The sequence below is a fragment of the Panicum virgatum genome, chromosome 4K (assembly GCF_016808335.1).
Source record: "Panicum virgatum strain AP13 chromosome 4K, P.virgatum_v5, whole genome shotgun sequence".
NCBI classification, from domain to species: Eukaryota; Viridiplantae; Streptophyta; class Magnoliopsida; order Poales; family Poaceae; genus Panicum; species Panicum virgatum.
This window is the reverse complement of record NC_053139.1, coordinates 3,716,670-3,728,501: the sequence shown is the minus strand read 5'-3', so window position 1 is coordinate 3,728,501 and position 11,832 is coordinate 3,716,670. Positions and strand designations below refer to the sequence as shown.

Here is an 11,832-nt window from a genome sequence, read left to right as displayed (position 1 = left end):
TATGTCGATCATTGCTGTTTCCACTTATAAATATTATGGCACTACTGGATGTTTCACACTACTGGTTCGTTCTATAAAGTGTGTTCGAGTTCTTTTGTTGTCTGCTCGGTTCAACTTTCCACCTGCTATCTAGTCAGACTTCCGAAGCTCACACTAGTAAGAGCAAACTAAATTTGAGTGACTAAAATTTATTTTAGTCGCCTATTTTTAAAAATAGTCATTTAAAATGTAGTCTCTACTCCAACAGCACCGACTAAATTGACTAAAAAATGGTGGGCCTTACTTTTTGTAGCTTAAGTAGAGGGTGACCAAATTGAGGGGGTGTGAGAGTAAATTTAGTCACCCCTTCATTTTAGTCACCCAAATAGAGATCCTGCTGGAGATAGAAATTTGAGCAAAATGACTAATATATGGATTTAATCATCTAAATAGAGGCTCTGCTGGAGTTGCTGTATCTCTCTCTCAGTTTCTGATCTGTGAGAGATAGGTTGTGGTCCGTTTCTACCATCATTCTATGCAGATTGGCTCCTCCCTTGCCCTGAAACCATCAGCAAGTTGGCAGCGAAGCCCCACATGTGCGCGTGATCCAGCGCCACGGTGACCTGCACGCCGCCGTCCTCCGCGCCGAGCAGCAGCACGAGCTCCCTGGTGAAGAGCGACACGAGCTCCACCCGGCTCGGCGCGCCCCACCCGAAGTCCGTCTCGTACGCCATGAACCGGTTCGACGACGCCGCGTGGGTGAGCCTCTCCCTCGGCGCCGCGAGGAAGCGCTCCAGCCACCGCTCCGCGCCGCCCAGCGGGTCCCCGAGCCGCTCGCGGACTGCGGCGCCGATGGCCGCGGCGGCGCGCGCGAGCCCCGCGCCGCCGTCGCGCAGGTCGCGCGCGGCGGCCCTGGCGAAGCACGGAGCGACGCAGTTCCCGAAGTAGCGCTCGTCCACCGCCGGCGCGAGGCGGCGGCGGAGGTCCGCTGGCACCAGGAAGTAGGCGTCGCCGTCGGCGGCGGGGTCGAGGCGCTTGGCCCGCGCGATGGACGTCCACACCAGCGACGCCACCGCGACGAAGGTGCTCGGGTGCGTGTCCATCTGCTCGCCGATGGATTTGGATTCCGCCAGGATGCGGTGCTTCACCGACTCGATGTCGTCGGCGCGGAGCAGGAAGCTTCTCCTCCGCAGGTCCGGCGGGGTGTGCAGCGACGGCGACCTTGCCACGGGCAGCGCCGGCGCGATCGTGCGCAGGAACTTGCGCGCCACTTCGTCGGCTTTGGGGTACCGGATCGCCGCGCGGTCGAACGTCGGCGGCGTGAGGCCCGACGCAGCCTCCGGCGACCGCGACACGGCGGACCAGGCGCTCATAAACCGCCAGACGGAGTGGCCGTCGGCCACGGCGTGGTGGATGGACACCCCGACCACCACGGCGCGCCCGGCCCCGACGGCCGGCCTCGTGACCTGCACGGCGAGCACCGGGGCCGGGAGACGCCCCGCGTTGAGCTCCGGCCCGAGCAGCATCAGCGCCTCCGTGTGGTGCTCGTCGCCGACGGCGAGGCGCCGCATGTCGTCGATGGTGCCGGCGTACTCCGCCTCCACGAACCTGACGCCGGGTGAGACCGCGGCCGGCGTGCAGTCCACGACGACGTCGCCGGTCGACGCGCGGTGGGTGAGCTTGCCGGCGAGGGGGTGGAAGACGGCGAGCACGGCGGCGAGGGAGGACCTCAGGGAGCGGACGAGGGACGGCAAGGGCGGGATGCCGGGGCCCTCGTAGAAGAAGAGCCGCTGCATCGGCACCCTGTCGACGAACAAGGCGTCCATGAACGAGAGCTTGACGTGGCCGCCGTCGACGGGGAGGGCTTCCGGTGAGCAGACGGCGGCTTGATCTGGGGCTGGGAGCACATGGGAAACGTTGAGAACTCGCACCCGGGATCCCATGGCGCTGGTAGTTTCGCTCAAAGACAAGCTTGTTGATCAGTGATCACTGCCTGCTGCAGTCCCGCTTATGGAGCTGCAAACATTTTATAATCCCAAGGTTCCTATATGATGCGGTGATGCCGAAGCTGGAACATTTCTAGTGTGTAAAGTACAAGTTCTGCCCTGAGCAGATTGGAATGCTTCCATCTGGCACACCATGGTTGGACTCATTGTGAGAGACTGACTGATCGTTCCAAGAAGACGCCTCCATCCTCGCCAGAGTGAAGACGAACGGAAGCAGTCAACTCAAGCAGAGTTTGCAAGCTCTAGTTGCCATGCTTTATTCGAGTCTAATACAGCAAATCATGATGCACAGATTGGTATTTTTCTCCAAATAAAAAACTACAAGATTAAAAAAACTATGCAGTGGCTGAATTGACAGGCCAAGATGTCAGAGTCTGTTCGGCTGGTAGAATAAATAGTGCTCGGCTGGTAGAATGAATAGTATTCTGTGAGAGGGAATAAGCCGTAATAAGCCAGCCGAGCAATCATTAGGCCAATTGAACAGGCTCTCAGTCTCACTCAGAGACACACACAGTGACAGTATGACACGTGTCAGATAGTCATGGAGAATCCTGCAACAGCGACAGGAAGTTGGCCTCGAAGCCGTCCATGCGGTCCCGGTCGAGCGCCCCGGACACCTGCACGGCGCCGTCCGGCGCCCCGACCACCGCCACGAACTCCCTCACGAACACCGACGCGAGCTCCACCCGCGCCGGCCTGCCCCACCCGAAGTCCGTCTCGTACGCGGCGAACCGGTTGGACGCCCCGACCTGCAGGACCCTGCCCGGCGGCAGCGCCCGGCAGCGCTCCGTCCACCGCTCGGCGTCGCCCAGCGGGTCCGCGAGCTGCTCCCGGACCGCCTCCCGCACCGCCGCCGCGCGAGGGCCTCGCCGCCTTGGCGCAGTTGCCGAAGAAGGCGGCCGGCAGCGGCGGGTGCAGGCGCGCGCGGCAGTCCGCGGCGAACATGAGGTAGGCGTCGGCGTCGGCGTCGGCGTCGTCGAGGGCGTTCTTGGCGCGCACGCCGGACGCCCAGACCAGGGACGCGACGGTGGCGTAGGTGGACGGGGGCGTCGCGGCGGTGGACGGCTGGCGCTGAGCAGGTAAGTTCTTCGGCCCTGGAGGGCGTTGTCGGGTTCGAGGAATGTGTTCACCTGTCCAGATGCTGATGTGATTGCAATGCAAATTCTAGGCAAGTTTTCGAATTCTTAAAGAAAATGGAATTGAATTGAAAAATCTAAAGATCATCTCCAAAAATTTGTCATATTTTACTTGGCATATTTTGTGTTTTGCCAACTTCTAAAAAGATATGCTAAGTAAAAAAAAAGCTTATCTCCAACAGTTTGGTATAATTCACTTGCCAAATCCAGATCTAACTTACATCAGGAACCCTGAGAGAGAAACAAAATTATATTTATGCCCTTCCACCTTTTGAAAACTTAAATCAGGAACCGTTCTCTGTTATTTATTTCTTTTTTCACCCTCCCACCTGACTAGAAACCACGATGCCAACCGCGCGCCGCGCGCGTATATTTACGCGCTGGAGGCTGGTTTTTCCCAAATTGCCAAAAATTGCCAAGTCTTTTGTCAAACTGTTGGATGAGTATTTTTAATGTTTTTGCCAAAAATTAAAGATGGCAACTCGATTTACCAAACTCTTGGAGATGCTCTAAGGCAGCCAAATTTGACTGCATAAAGTGGAGTTCAACTCTCCCGCTTAATGAAAAACGTGCTCAGTCATAGTCGCGAAAAAAAAGGTGGAGTTCAACCGAAAATAGTCAGAAAATTCCAGGGCACCAGAGTTTATTTATTTTCAGCTTGCTTCCAATCCAGCGACCCTGAACTGTATTGTCTTCACTAGCTGACTTTTGTGACCACATCCATGAAGAAAACTTTTCCACAGCGGCAGCAATCGACACTATTTTTTTTAGGGGTCAACGGAGGGGGAGAGAGAGTCCCCCACCTAGTATTTATATTTTTTTTCACGGTGGGCCTGAAATGACCAGATGTAGTATAATGTTTTGTTTAAGTTACATTGCCAAAGAAAAAAGATTACACCAATGGTCACCAAGACTTTGCTCTGTACATGGAAGGCGACAGCTCCATGTTTTCGCTTCACGTTTGCACTCCTGCAGTGTATGGCGCAATGTCATCGTCTCCTGGCGAAACGTAATGCCGTTTCTGCGTTTCCACAAGCTCCAACAGCAAACCAGGATAAAGGTGTCGTAGTGCATTTTACCAATGTGTGTCGGTCGGGGGAGATCACGGATGTTCTTGGCCTCCGTATCAGCAGGTATGTCGAATCCCAGAGCACGCCAAAAGGAGGCTGCGAAGTCGCAGAAGAAGAGCAGGTGAACAACCGTTTCTGGGCATCGACCACACAGCTCGCAGATGTCATCCGGCAGGATCTTCCGACGAGCCAGGTTGGCTTTGCACTAAATCCGTTCATGGACCAAGAGCCAGGCAAAGAATTGCACCCGGGGTGGGGCACAGCTACCCCAGAAATGGTTCACAGGTGATCATAAAGATCGGCAGTGTGTAGTTTCCCATCCGCATCAGCAAACGGAGAGTGCCTTGTGTCCCTAGCATCAGAGAGAGCAACATCTGACAGTATATTTTCAAGGGCCGCGAGTTCCTCAGCAGCTTCAGCAGTTAACCGAGAGACGAGCTGATTCCGCAGACCATCGCTGAGAGTTGCAGCAACCGACTTATCTCCCCGTTTGCAGTGGCTGTGTAGTGCCGGGAATCGGTCAGATAAACACTCATCATTCAGCCAGACATCATGCCAAAAAGAGGTGGCCTGTCCATCTCCCACCGTCACAGTTGTGATGGCCTGGTATAGGGGCAGGAGGCTACGAAGGGATTCCCAGTGAGAGCCTTGCAGATCACCGGTGAGGGTGGCCAAACAGGTGTGCTGCCGAACCCAGGCCGCCCATGACGACTGTTCCCCGACGTGCAGCCTGTGCAGAAGCTTCAGGAGCAAGCAAATATTTCGAACTGCAAGGTCTCTGATCCCAAGTCCACCGTTTGAACGGCATTGTCGCACACGATCCCAGGCAGTTGGCACCAGTTGATTCTCCATCCCCCATCCAGAGGAAGCCTCGCCGGCGCTTGTCAATCTTGGCAATCACCCCAGGTGGCAGCGCAACTGACATCATAATATATGAGAGATGTCCATCAAGCACCGCATTGATCAACACAGTCCTGCCCATCGGATTGAGGAAGGAAGCTTGCCAGGCAACGATCAGTCTTGCAGATGTACGGGTCAAATGCACTGAGTTTGAGCTTCCCACACGAGAGGGGCAGCCCGAGGTATGTTTGTGGGAAACCTTCCTGCCGGCACCCAAGAGTAGCAATACACTGTGGCAAGACTCGCGCATCCATATGCAGGGGCACCGCAGTGCTCTTGTGATAGTTGATCAGGAGCCCGGTTGCAGCAGAGAACTGATCCAAAAGGCGCTTCAGGTGTTGCACGTCCTCGACTTCCCCACGCAACAGAAGAAGGGTGTCGTCGGCATACTGGAGGACGGAGCTTGTCGCCGAATGGTTCTTGCTTGATGAGGGCTTGCAGAACATCGGCCACAAGCAAGAACAGGTACGGCGACATCGGGTCCCCCTGACACAGCCCACGTTTGCAAGTGATCCATGGTCCAGGGCAACCATTGACAAGCACAGCAGTGCGTGAGGTCTCAAGGAGCATACGGACCCAGGAGCACCAATGGGCAGGAAAACCTCGTGCCGTCAGAACCTTCATTAGACAGCCCCAGTTGACGGTATCAAACGCTTTGGCAAAGTCCGGCTTGACGACCAGAGTAGGAACCTTTCTCTTGTGACATTGTTGAAGCATTTCCGCTGCATATACGAAATTCTCAGCAATTGTCCTGCCTTTGAGGAAACCGGTTTGGTCCTTGTCAATGAGCCCTGGGATTTCTTTCTGCAGACGAATGGTGAGCAATTTGGCCGCGATCTTCACACTGCAATTTTGGAGGCATATCGACACTATTCGTTCGATCATCAAATAAAACTAGCTAGTCAAAGTTTTCGTGCTGGGAAATCAAGAAACGTAATTTGTTTTCACATGTTAACGCGTATATCAAACTTAACTACTACGACGGCTGACACGATGGAGGTACTCACCGTCGGCAACGCCGGCGCGCCACCTCCTCCGATTTCGGGTGCCGGTTGATCGTCGCGCGGTCGAACGTCGGCCGCACGAGGCCCGTCCCGGCCGTCGAGCTGCCCCGCGCCGCGGCGGCCCACGCCCGGATGAACTCCCACAGCGCCTGGCCATCGGCCACGACGTGGTTCATGGACACCCCGACCACCACGGCCCCGATCCCGCCGCCGCCGCCCGCGGGCCTCGTGACCTGCACGGAGAGCGCGGGGGCCGGGAGCGCGCCCACCGCGAGCGCGGGCGCGAGCTGCGCGTACGCGTCTGCGTCGTGCTCCGCGGCGCCGGCCAGGCGGCGCACGTCGTCGGCGCTGCCGGCGTACTCGGCCTCGACGAACCTGACGCCGCCCCGGCAGTCGATGGCGACGCCGTCCCCCGACGAGGAGACCACGACCTGGCAGGCGAGCGGGGTGAAGACGGCGAGCGCGGCCGCGAGGGAGGACCGCAGCGCGCGGACGAGGTCGGGGAACGGCGGGAGGTCGTCGCCCTCGTAGAAGAAGAGGCGCTGCATCGGCGTCAGGGGGAGGAACATGGTGTCGAAGGGCGAGAGCTTGATCATGGCGTGGTCGGCGTCTTGCTGCTGAGAATTGGAGGTTTCGGCGGGCCGGACATGGGTGACGCTGAGAGCTCGGACGCGGGAGCCCATGGCGGCGGTGCCGAAGCAGTGTGTTTGCAGCTGCTAGCAGCTAGCGTGCGTGTGGTGTTCTAGTTGGAGTAGTCTTGGACTACTTGTGTTTCGAGCTATCGACAAGGGAAGGGACTGACTGATAGTCTGGTACTGACGTATTGTGTATTAGCTTTGACAAGTGATGATTGGAACTGATCTACTGGATTAGGTGTGGTGTTCAATAATATAGAGGATCGGAACACCGTCGTAGCAGCGTGTCGGGTCTTGGAATCAACCGCTATGGAGATCTTCGCGAGGCACGGGTGATAGTTTAGAAATAGGCTTTGCTTTTAAAACTATTTCCCTTTCTCGTTTGGATTTGGTGGTTTTCACTTTGTAATAACGGCCGGATATATCTTGCTATATAGGGTCGGGATATGACTATTTCATTATCTAAAAAAAATTAATATGCAGGAATCTTTAATTTTCATCCATTTTTTTTGCAGGAATCTTAGCTCCTTCCTGCCTCCTACTTCCTAGCAGTGTTCACCTTACCGGCGGTAAATCGCCGGTTACCGGTGATTTTTACCGTTACCGCTACTTGGCGGCAACACTTACAGGTAGCGGTAACCGGTGTTTTCCGATTCAAAATTTAAAAATACAAAAATCTAAAAAACGGTTACCGCTATAGTAAAAACGGTAAAATTTACAGTGCAAACGGTAAGGTGAATCCTGCTTCCTAACATAGTAGTCGATTGTTCGCCATCTTGACATGACATGATTTGTCAGGTTGACACACATCAGAGGCTCCTGCATACAGTCTAAAATATCAGAGATGCGGGTAATCGACACTCCAAGAGGATGACAAAGAATCAAATAGCGTTGTGCTACAATATGGAGTGACTGAATTTGCAGGAATCTTTTCATCCATTTTTTTTTGCAGGAATCTTGTAATACAACAGTAAAATGCCAACTTGGCCCTACTTTTTTTTTTGAGGGAAACAGAGGGGGGCGAAGAGTCCCCATCTGAATTTTCATTCCACAGATCCCGGCAAGCCGGTGATGGAAGGGTGCAAGGCACCAACAAGGTTTAAGGCCCCTCGGCCGAGTTACAAGAAATTTGGGAGAGACTAGAGACAATATGAACAACAGAGATACACAAAGAAGGAGAAGAACACAACTCACTAGTAAATCAAAGGCTAGCTAAGACCGAAGCTGACAACAAGCCACCGATCATCTGCTAGCACCACCACCGAAACAGCATATTTGCCGGAGTCATTGGGACCATTGCATCCATACCACCTCTCGTATCTATGCCGCTCCACTCTCACCCTCCATTTGAGGGACCGCCCTGCGGAGTGGGGACTAAAGGAGGTGCAGACCGCGCAAGCCATAACTCGCCGGAGAACGACGACCTTCCTTGGGAATGATGGTGACACCTGCGGCACATCCGAGCTCCACGTACTACCATCCGACGCCGTCCAAGGGGAGGGAGCCTTGAAGGGAAATGGCGGAAGAGGTGGAAATGCCACTCGGCATTAGATTTGATGGAACCACCAGGAAAGAGCGCCGATGAAGCAGAGGCGCCGGGAGAGGATACTAGTCGAGCCACAGCAACCGCCTGCAGCTAGAGCAAGCAAACCAAGAAGAGTAGCGAGTACGAAGACCCCTGAAAACTGCCAACCCGCTGCAAGATCTTCAAAGACGGTGCCCACAGCTAGGACACGACATCAGGGATGCCGCCACTGCCCGTCCGGTAGAACCGGAGCAAGGGTTTTCAGCCAAAGATCAAGCGAGAAGGAGCAAGACGGCGCCTCCAGGGAGGATTGCGGCGCCAAAGGCGTCGCCGCCGTCAGCCCGAGAGCGAGCAAGGCTTTCGCCAAGAACTCCTTCACGCCGAGATGCGAGAGCAATGGAACAGGGGGCTTCAGAACCATCTACCTCACCAACACCGGGGATTGGGGAGGCCTGCTTGGCCCGCCACATGGGGCCGTCCGGCCGCCACGGACGCAGGCCAGGCTGTGCAAGCTGCCACTCGGGAGGAGGCTGCCGTCACGGACCACCTCCGTAGCCACCCGTCGCCGGACACGCGGGCCGTCGCCGCGCCGCAGCACCCCATGGGGACCCGGATCCGGGTGTGAAGCATGGGGCCGCCGCCCAGAGGTTGCGTCCGCCGCCGCCGGTTCAGGCCGCACGCTGGCAGCCGCTCTGCCGCAGTGAGGGAGCCCGGACGCCTGCGGCCGTCGCAGCGGGGAGGCAACCGCCAGATCCGGGGCAGGAGGCGCGAGATCCGGCCAACGAGGGCCCGGATTTGCCCGCCGGCCACCGGAGTTGAGGAAGAAGTGGAGAGGAGGTGAGGAGTGGAGGTGCGGGGAGGGGGGTTGTGGGGACTGCGGACGTAGCTCACTTGAGCGCCGCCGCGGGCCTCCGCTGCCGCCCGCCGGAGAGCGGCAGCGGCGGCCGCCGAAGGGGAGGCAGGAGGAGGGCGGCGGGGAGGGGAGCGGTGGTCGCCTACGAGTCGCCTCGCGAGGGAGACGACGCGGAGGTCTCTCCACTGGCTTGTTTTCGAATAACTTGGCCCTACTTGATTATCAACTAGTTCATTTTCCGGAAGAAAATTGCCGGTGCAGCCATCTTCGATGATCAACCACTAGTTCATTGCTCCTTGCACGGCGGCCGGAAGAGTGGGAGCGGCCGGGCGGCGGCACACGGGGCAGCTCGGCTTCACCCGCAGCCACTTCTCCACGCACGCGGCGTGGAACCGGTGCCCGCACGCCGCGACCCGCCTCCAGCCGGCCGGCGCCGCCCCGTCCTTCTGCAGGCACACCGGGCAGCAGTCGTCGGCCGGCGCCTCCGCCGCCTCCAGCACCGCGATCGCCGCCTCCGACGCCACAACCGCCGCCGGCGGCGGAGCCTGGGCGGGGAAGGGGTGGGCGTAATCGCCGGCGGCCGGGGATGCGCGAGCGCGTCCACGCGACGCTCCGGCAAGGCCGAAGGCGTTGTAGTACTCCGAGGACGTGCGCGCCGGGTCGGCCGCGGCGGCCGGCGAGTAGAAGCCGCCGTGGGCATAGGTGCGGACCGCCATCATTACGAGCGCCGTGAAGAGGTCATCGTCTTGATCCGCTTGCGGGTAGAGCACGTCGTCGTCGCCGGCGGCGGACATGAAGCTACCACCGTGGTCCGGTTGCTGGTCGAGGAATTGTCCACCGCGCTCCATGCCGAACAGCAGCATTGATCGATGACGTGTACGAACGAGAAGGTTTGGTGATTCTCGTGTTCTGGGGTTGGCACATCTGTGCGTGAGATTTATGGTCGGGAGGGGAGACGAAGGTTAGTCCATGTCGGGGTAGGATCCGAATCCGTTGCCTTTTTTTTACTCGATCGGAATTACGTTGTTTTTTTTTGTGTGGGTGGGTGCGTGGGCGGAGGCTATATATCACGAGCGCTACAAAACATAAGCCATCGCCTGAAGGAATCTGTGCGTGTATCATTTGACAAATTCGGCCCATTATCATATTTGCACTGGTTGCCGTGCATTTTTCTCTTTTTTTTTCCTCGTGGCCCAAGGTGCTAGCTGAGAGTCCCACATCTCTCTACTACATGCTGCTAGTTGATGTGCTACGCACACATGAAGCTGGGATGTCTCTCTGCTACATGCTGCTAGTTGATATGAAGCTGGAATGCCATCACACGTTACATGCAAGAAAGAAATATGTAGTCTTGTTGTTTCTCGTTTTATTTTTTTCTGCACTTCTTTTCCATCCAGTAATAGTTTGGTTTCTCCCATCCATTTCCCCCTTCCGTCACACACTTTCTCTTTTATCTATTGTACAAATCCTTTTAGTCTTACTTTATTTTTTATTTATTTTCTTTTTCCTTTTATTTGCTTACTTATTTTTCTTTTATTTCTAAGTAGATGTTTTCTCTATTTTATAACTCATTTCATTCTTCTTCGTTTTCTATATCTACACAAATTCATAATTGACTCTTTAGAAAAATATAAAGGTGGGTAGCACACATGTTCTTTATTTTTTAAATTCTCTTTTATGTATTCTTTTTCATTCATTTTTCCTTCCGTATTTTTCTTTTATTTTTGTTGTCTTTTGTTATTTTTCTCTTTTTAACATATTTTTCTTCTTTCTTCTTTTCTCATTTTTGTTTTCAGTTTTCTTTGTTGAATTTTACGTTGACTTCTTCCGTTAATAAAATTAAATTGTTCATTTTAGAGATTAAATTGTTCTGTGATGTTGACTAATTTGTTCGCTTTGTAGATTAAATTATTCCGTGATGTTAACTCACTTGTTCGTGATATTTATTTTTCATATCTATCCTATACAATTAAATATTCGCGATGTATTATATTTTGTTCTTTGTACGTTATTGAGTGTTTGCAATATTTAATTTTTTGTTTGTAAAAATAATTATTCATTCTCGGAACCCGAAATTATTTAATTAGTTATGAAAATCTTGTCATAAAATGATAATGGTACAATTCAAATTTATGACAAGAAATATAATGGTGCAATCTAAATTTAATTTAGATATATGGTTTAACAGTAATAATTTTTATTAGTTTAAAATTTACATGCATATAGATGATGTCATCTTTGTTGTCTTTTTTATATGCATGCACAGAATCTCTTTGTTATTTATCTGACACATGCATCCCTAATTTTTTTTGTTCAATGTTTCGTAGTGTACTATTATTTGTTCGTCGGGTTTAATATTTTGTTCGCAAAGAGATATATATTTGTTCGCTGTAGTCTATACGTTCCAGCTTTATCAAAAAATGTTTAAAAAATAAAATTCTTCAAATATAGTCAAGTGTGGTCTTGTTTTGAAGATCTTGACGCAAGAAATATGATGCGGCAATCAGAATTTAATTTGGATATTCCCTCTGAAACTTATGGATTTTTCTTGTTTCAACTATGTTTGCAAGTGGATGATGTCATTGTTTTGTCTTATCTGCATGCATACATATGTCTTTTCTCTTTTTACACGCAAACAGTCATATTTATTAGACTGAAATGCGGCCCACCACATATACAATCGGATCTTCAGGCGATGGTGGGAGATGCATCGCCTTAAGTGAC

The 11,832-nt window shown here is 53.5% G+C and overlaps 1 protein-coding gene and 1 pseudogene across 1 annotated transcript; both read right to left on the bottom strand.

The window, feature by feature from the left end:
• Positions 1–462: 462 nt before the first annotated feature.
• LOC120702586 (anthocyanidin 3-O-glucoside 6''-O-acyltransferase-like) lies at positions 463–2,340 on the bottom strand. The gene has a single exon (XM_039986448.1). It carries the CDS (start codon positions 1,920–1,922, stop codon positions 513–515), a length of 1,410 nt encoding a protein of 469 aa, XP_039842382.1. The 5' UTR covers positions 1,923–2,340; the 3' UTR covers positions 463–512.
• A 143-nt stretch (positions 2,341–2,483) lies between these two features.
• On the bottom strand, positions 2,484–6,867 carry LOC120704959 (annotated as a pseudogene).
• Between the last annotated feature and the right edge of the window lie 4,965 nt (positions 6,868–11,832).

What these genes read in the sequence shown, in the direction of transcription:
- LOC120702586 (XM_039986448.1), bottom strand. Translation starts at nt 1,922, where the DNA reads ATGGGATCCCGGGTGCGAGTTCTCAACGTTTCCCATGTGCTCCCAGCC.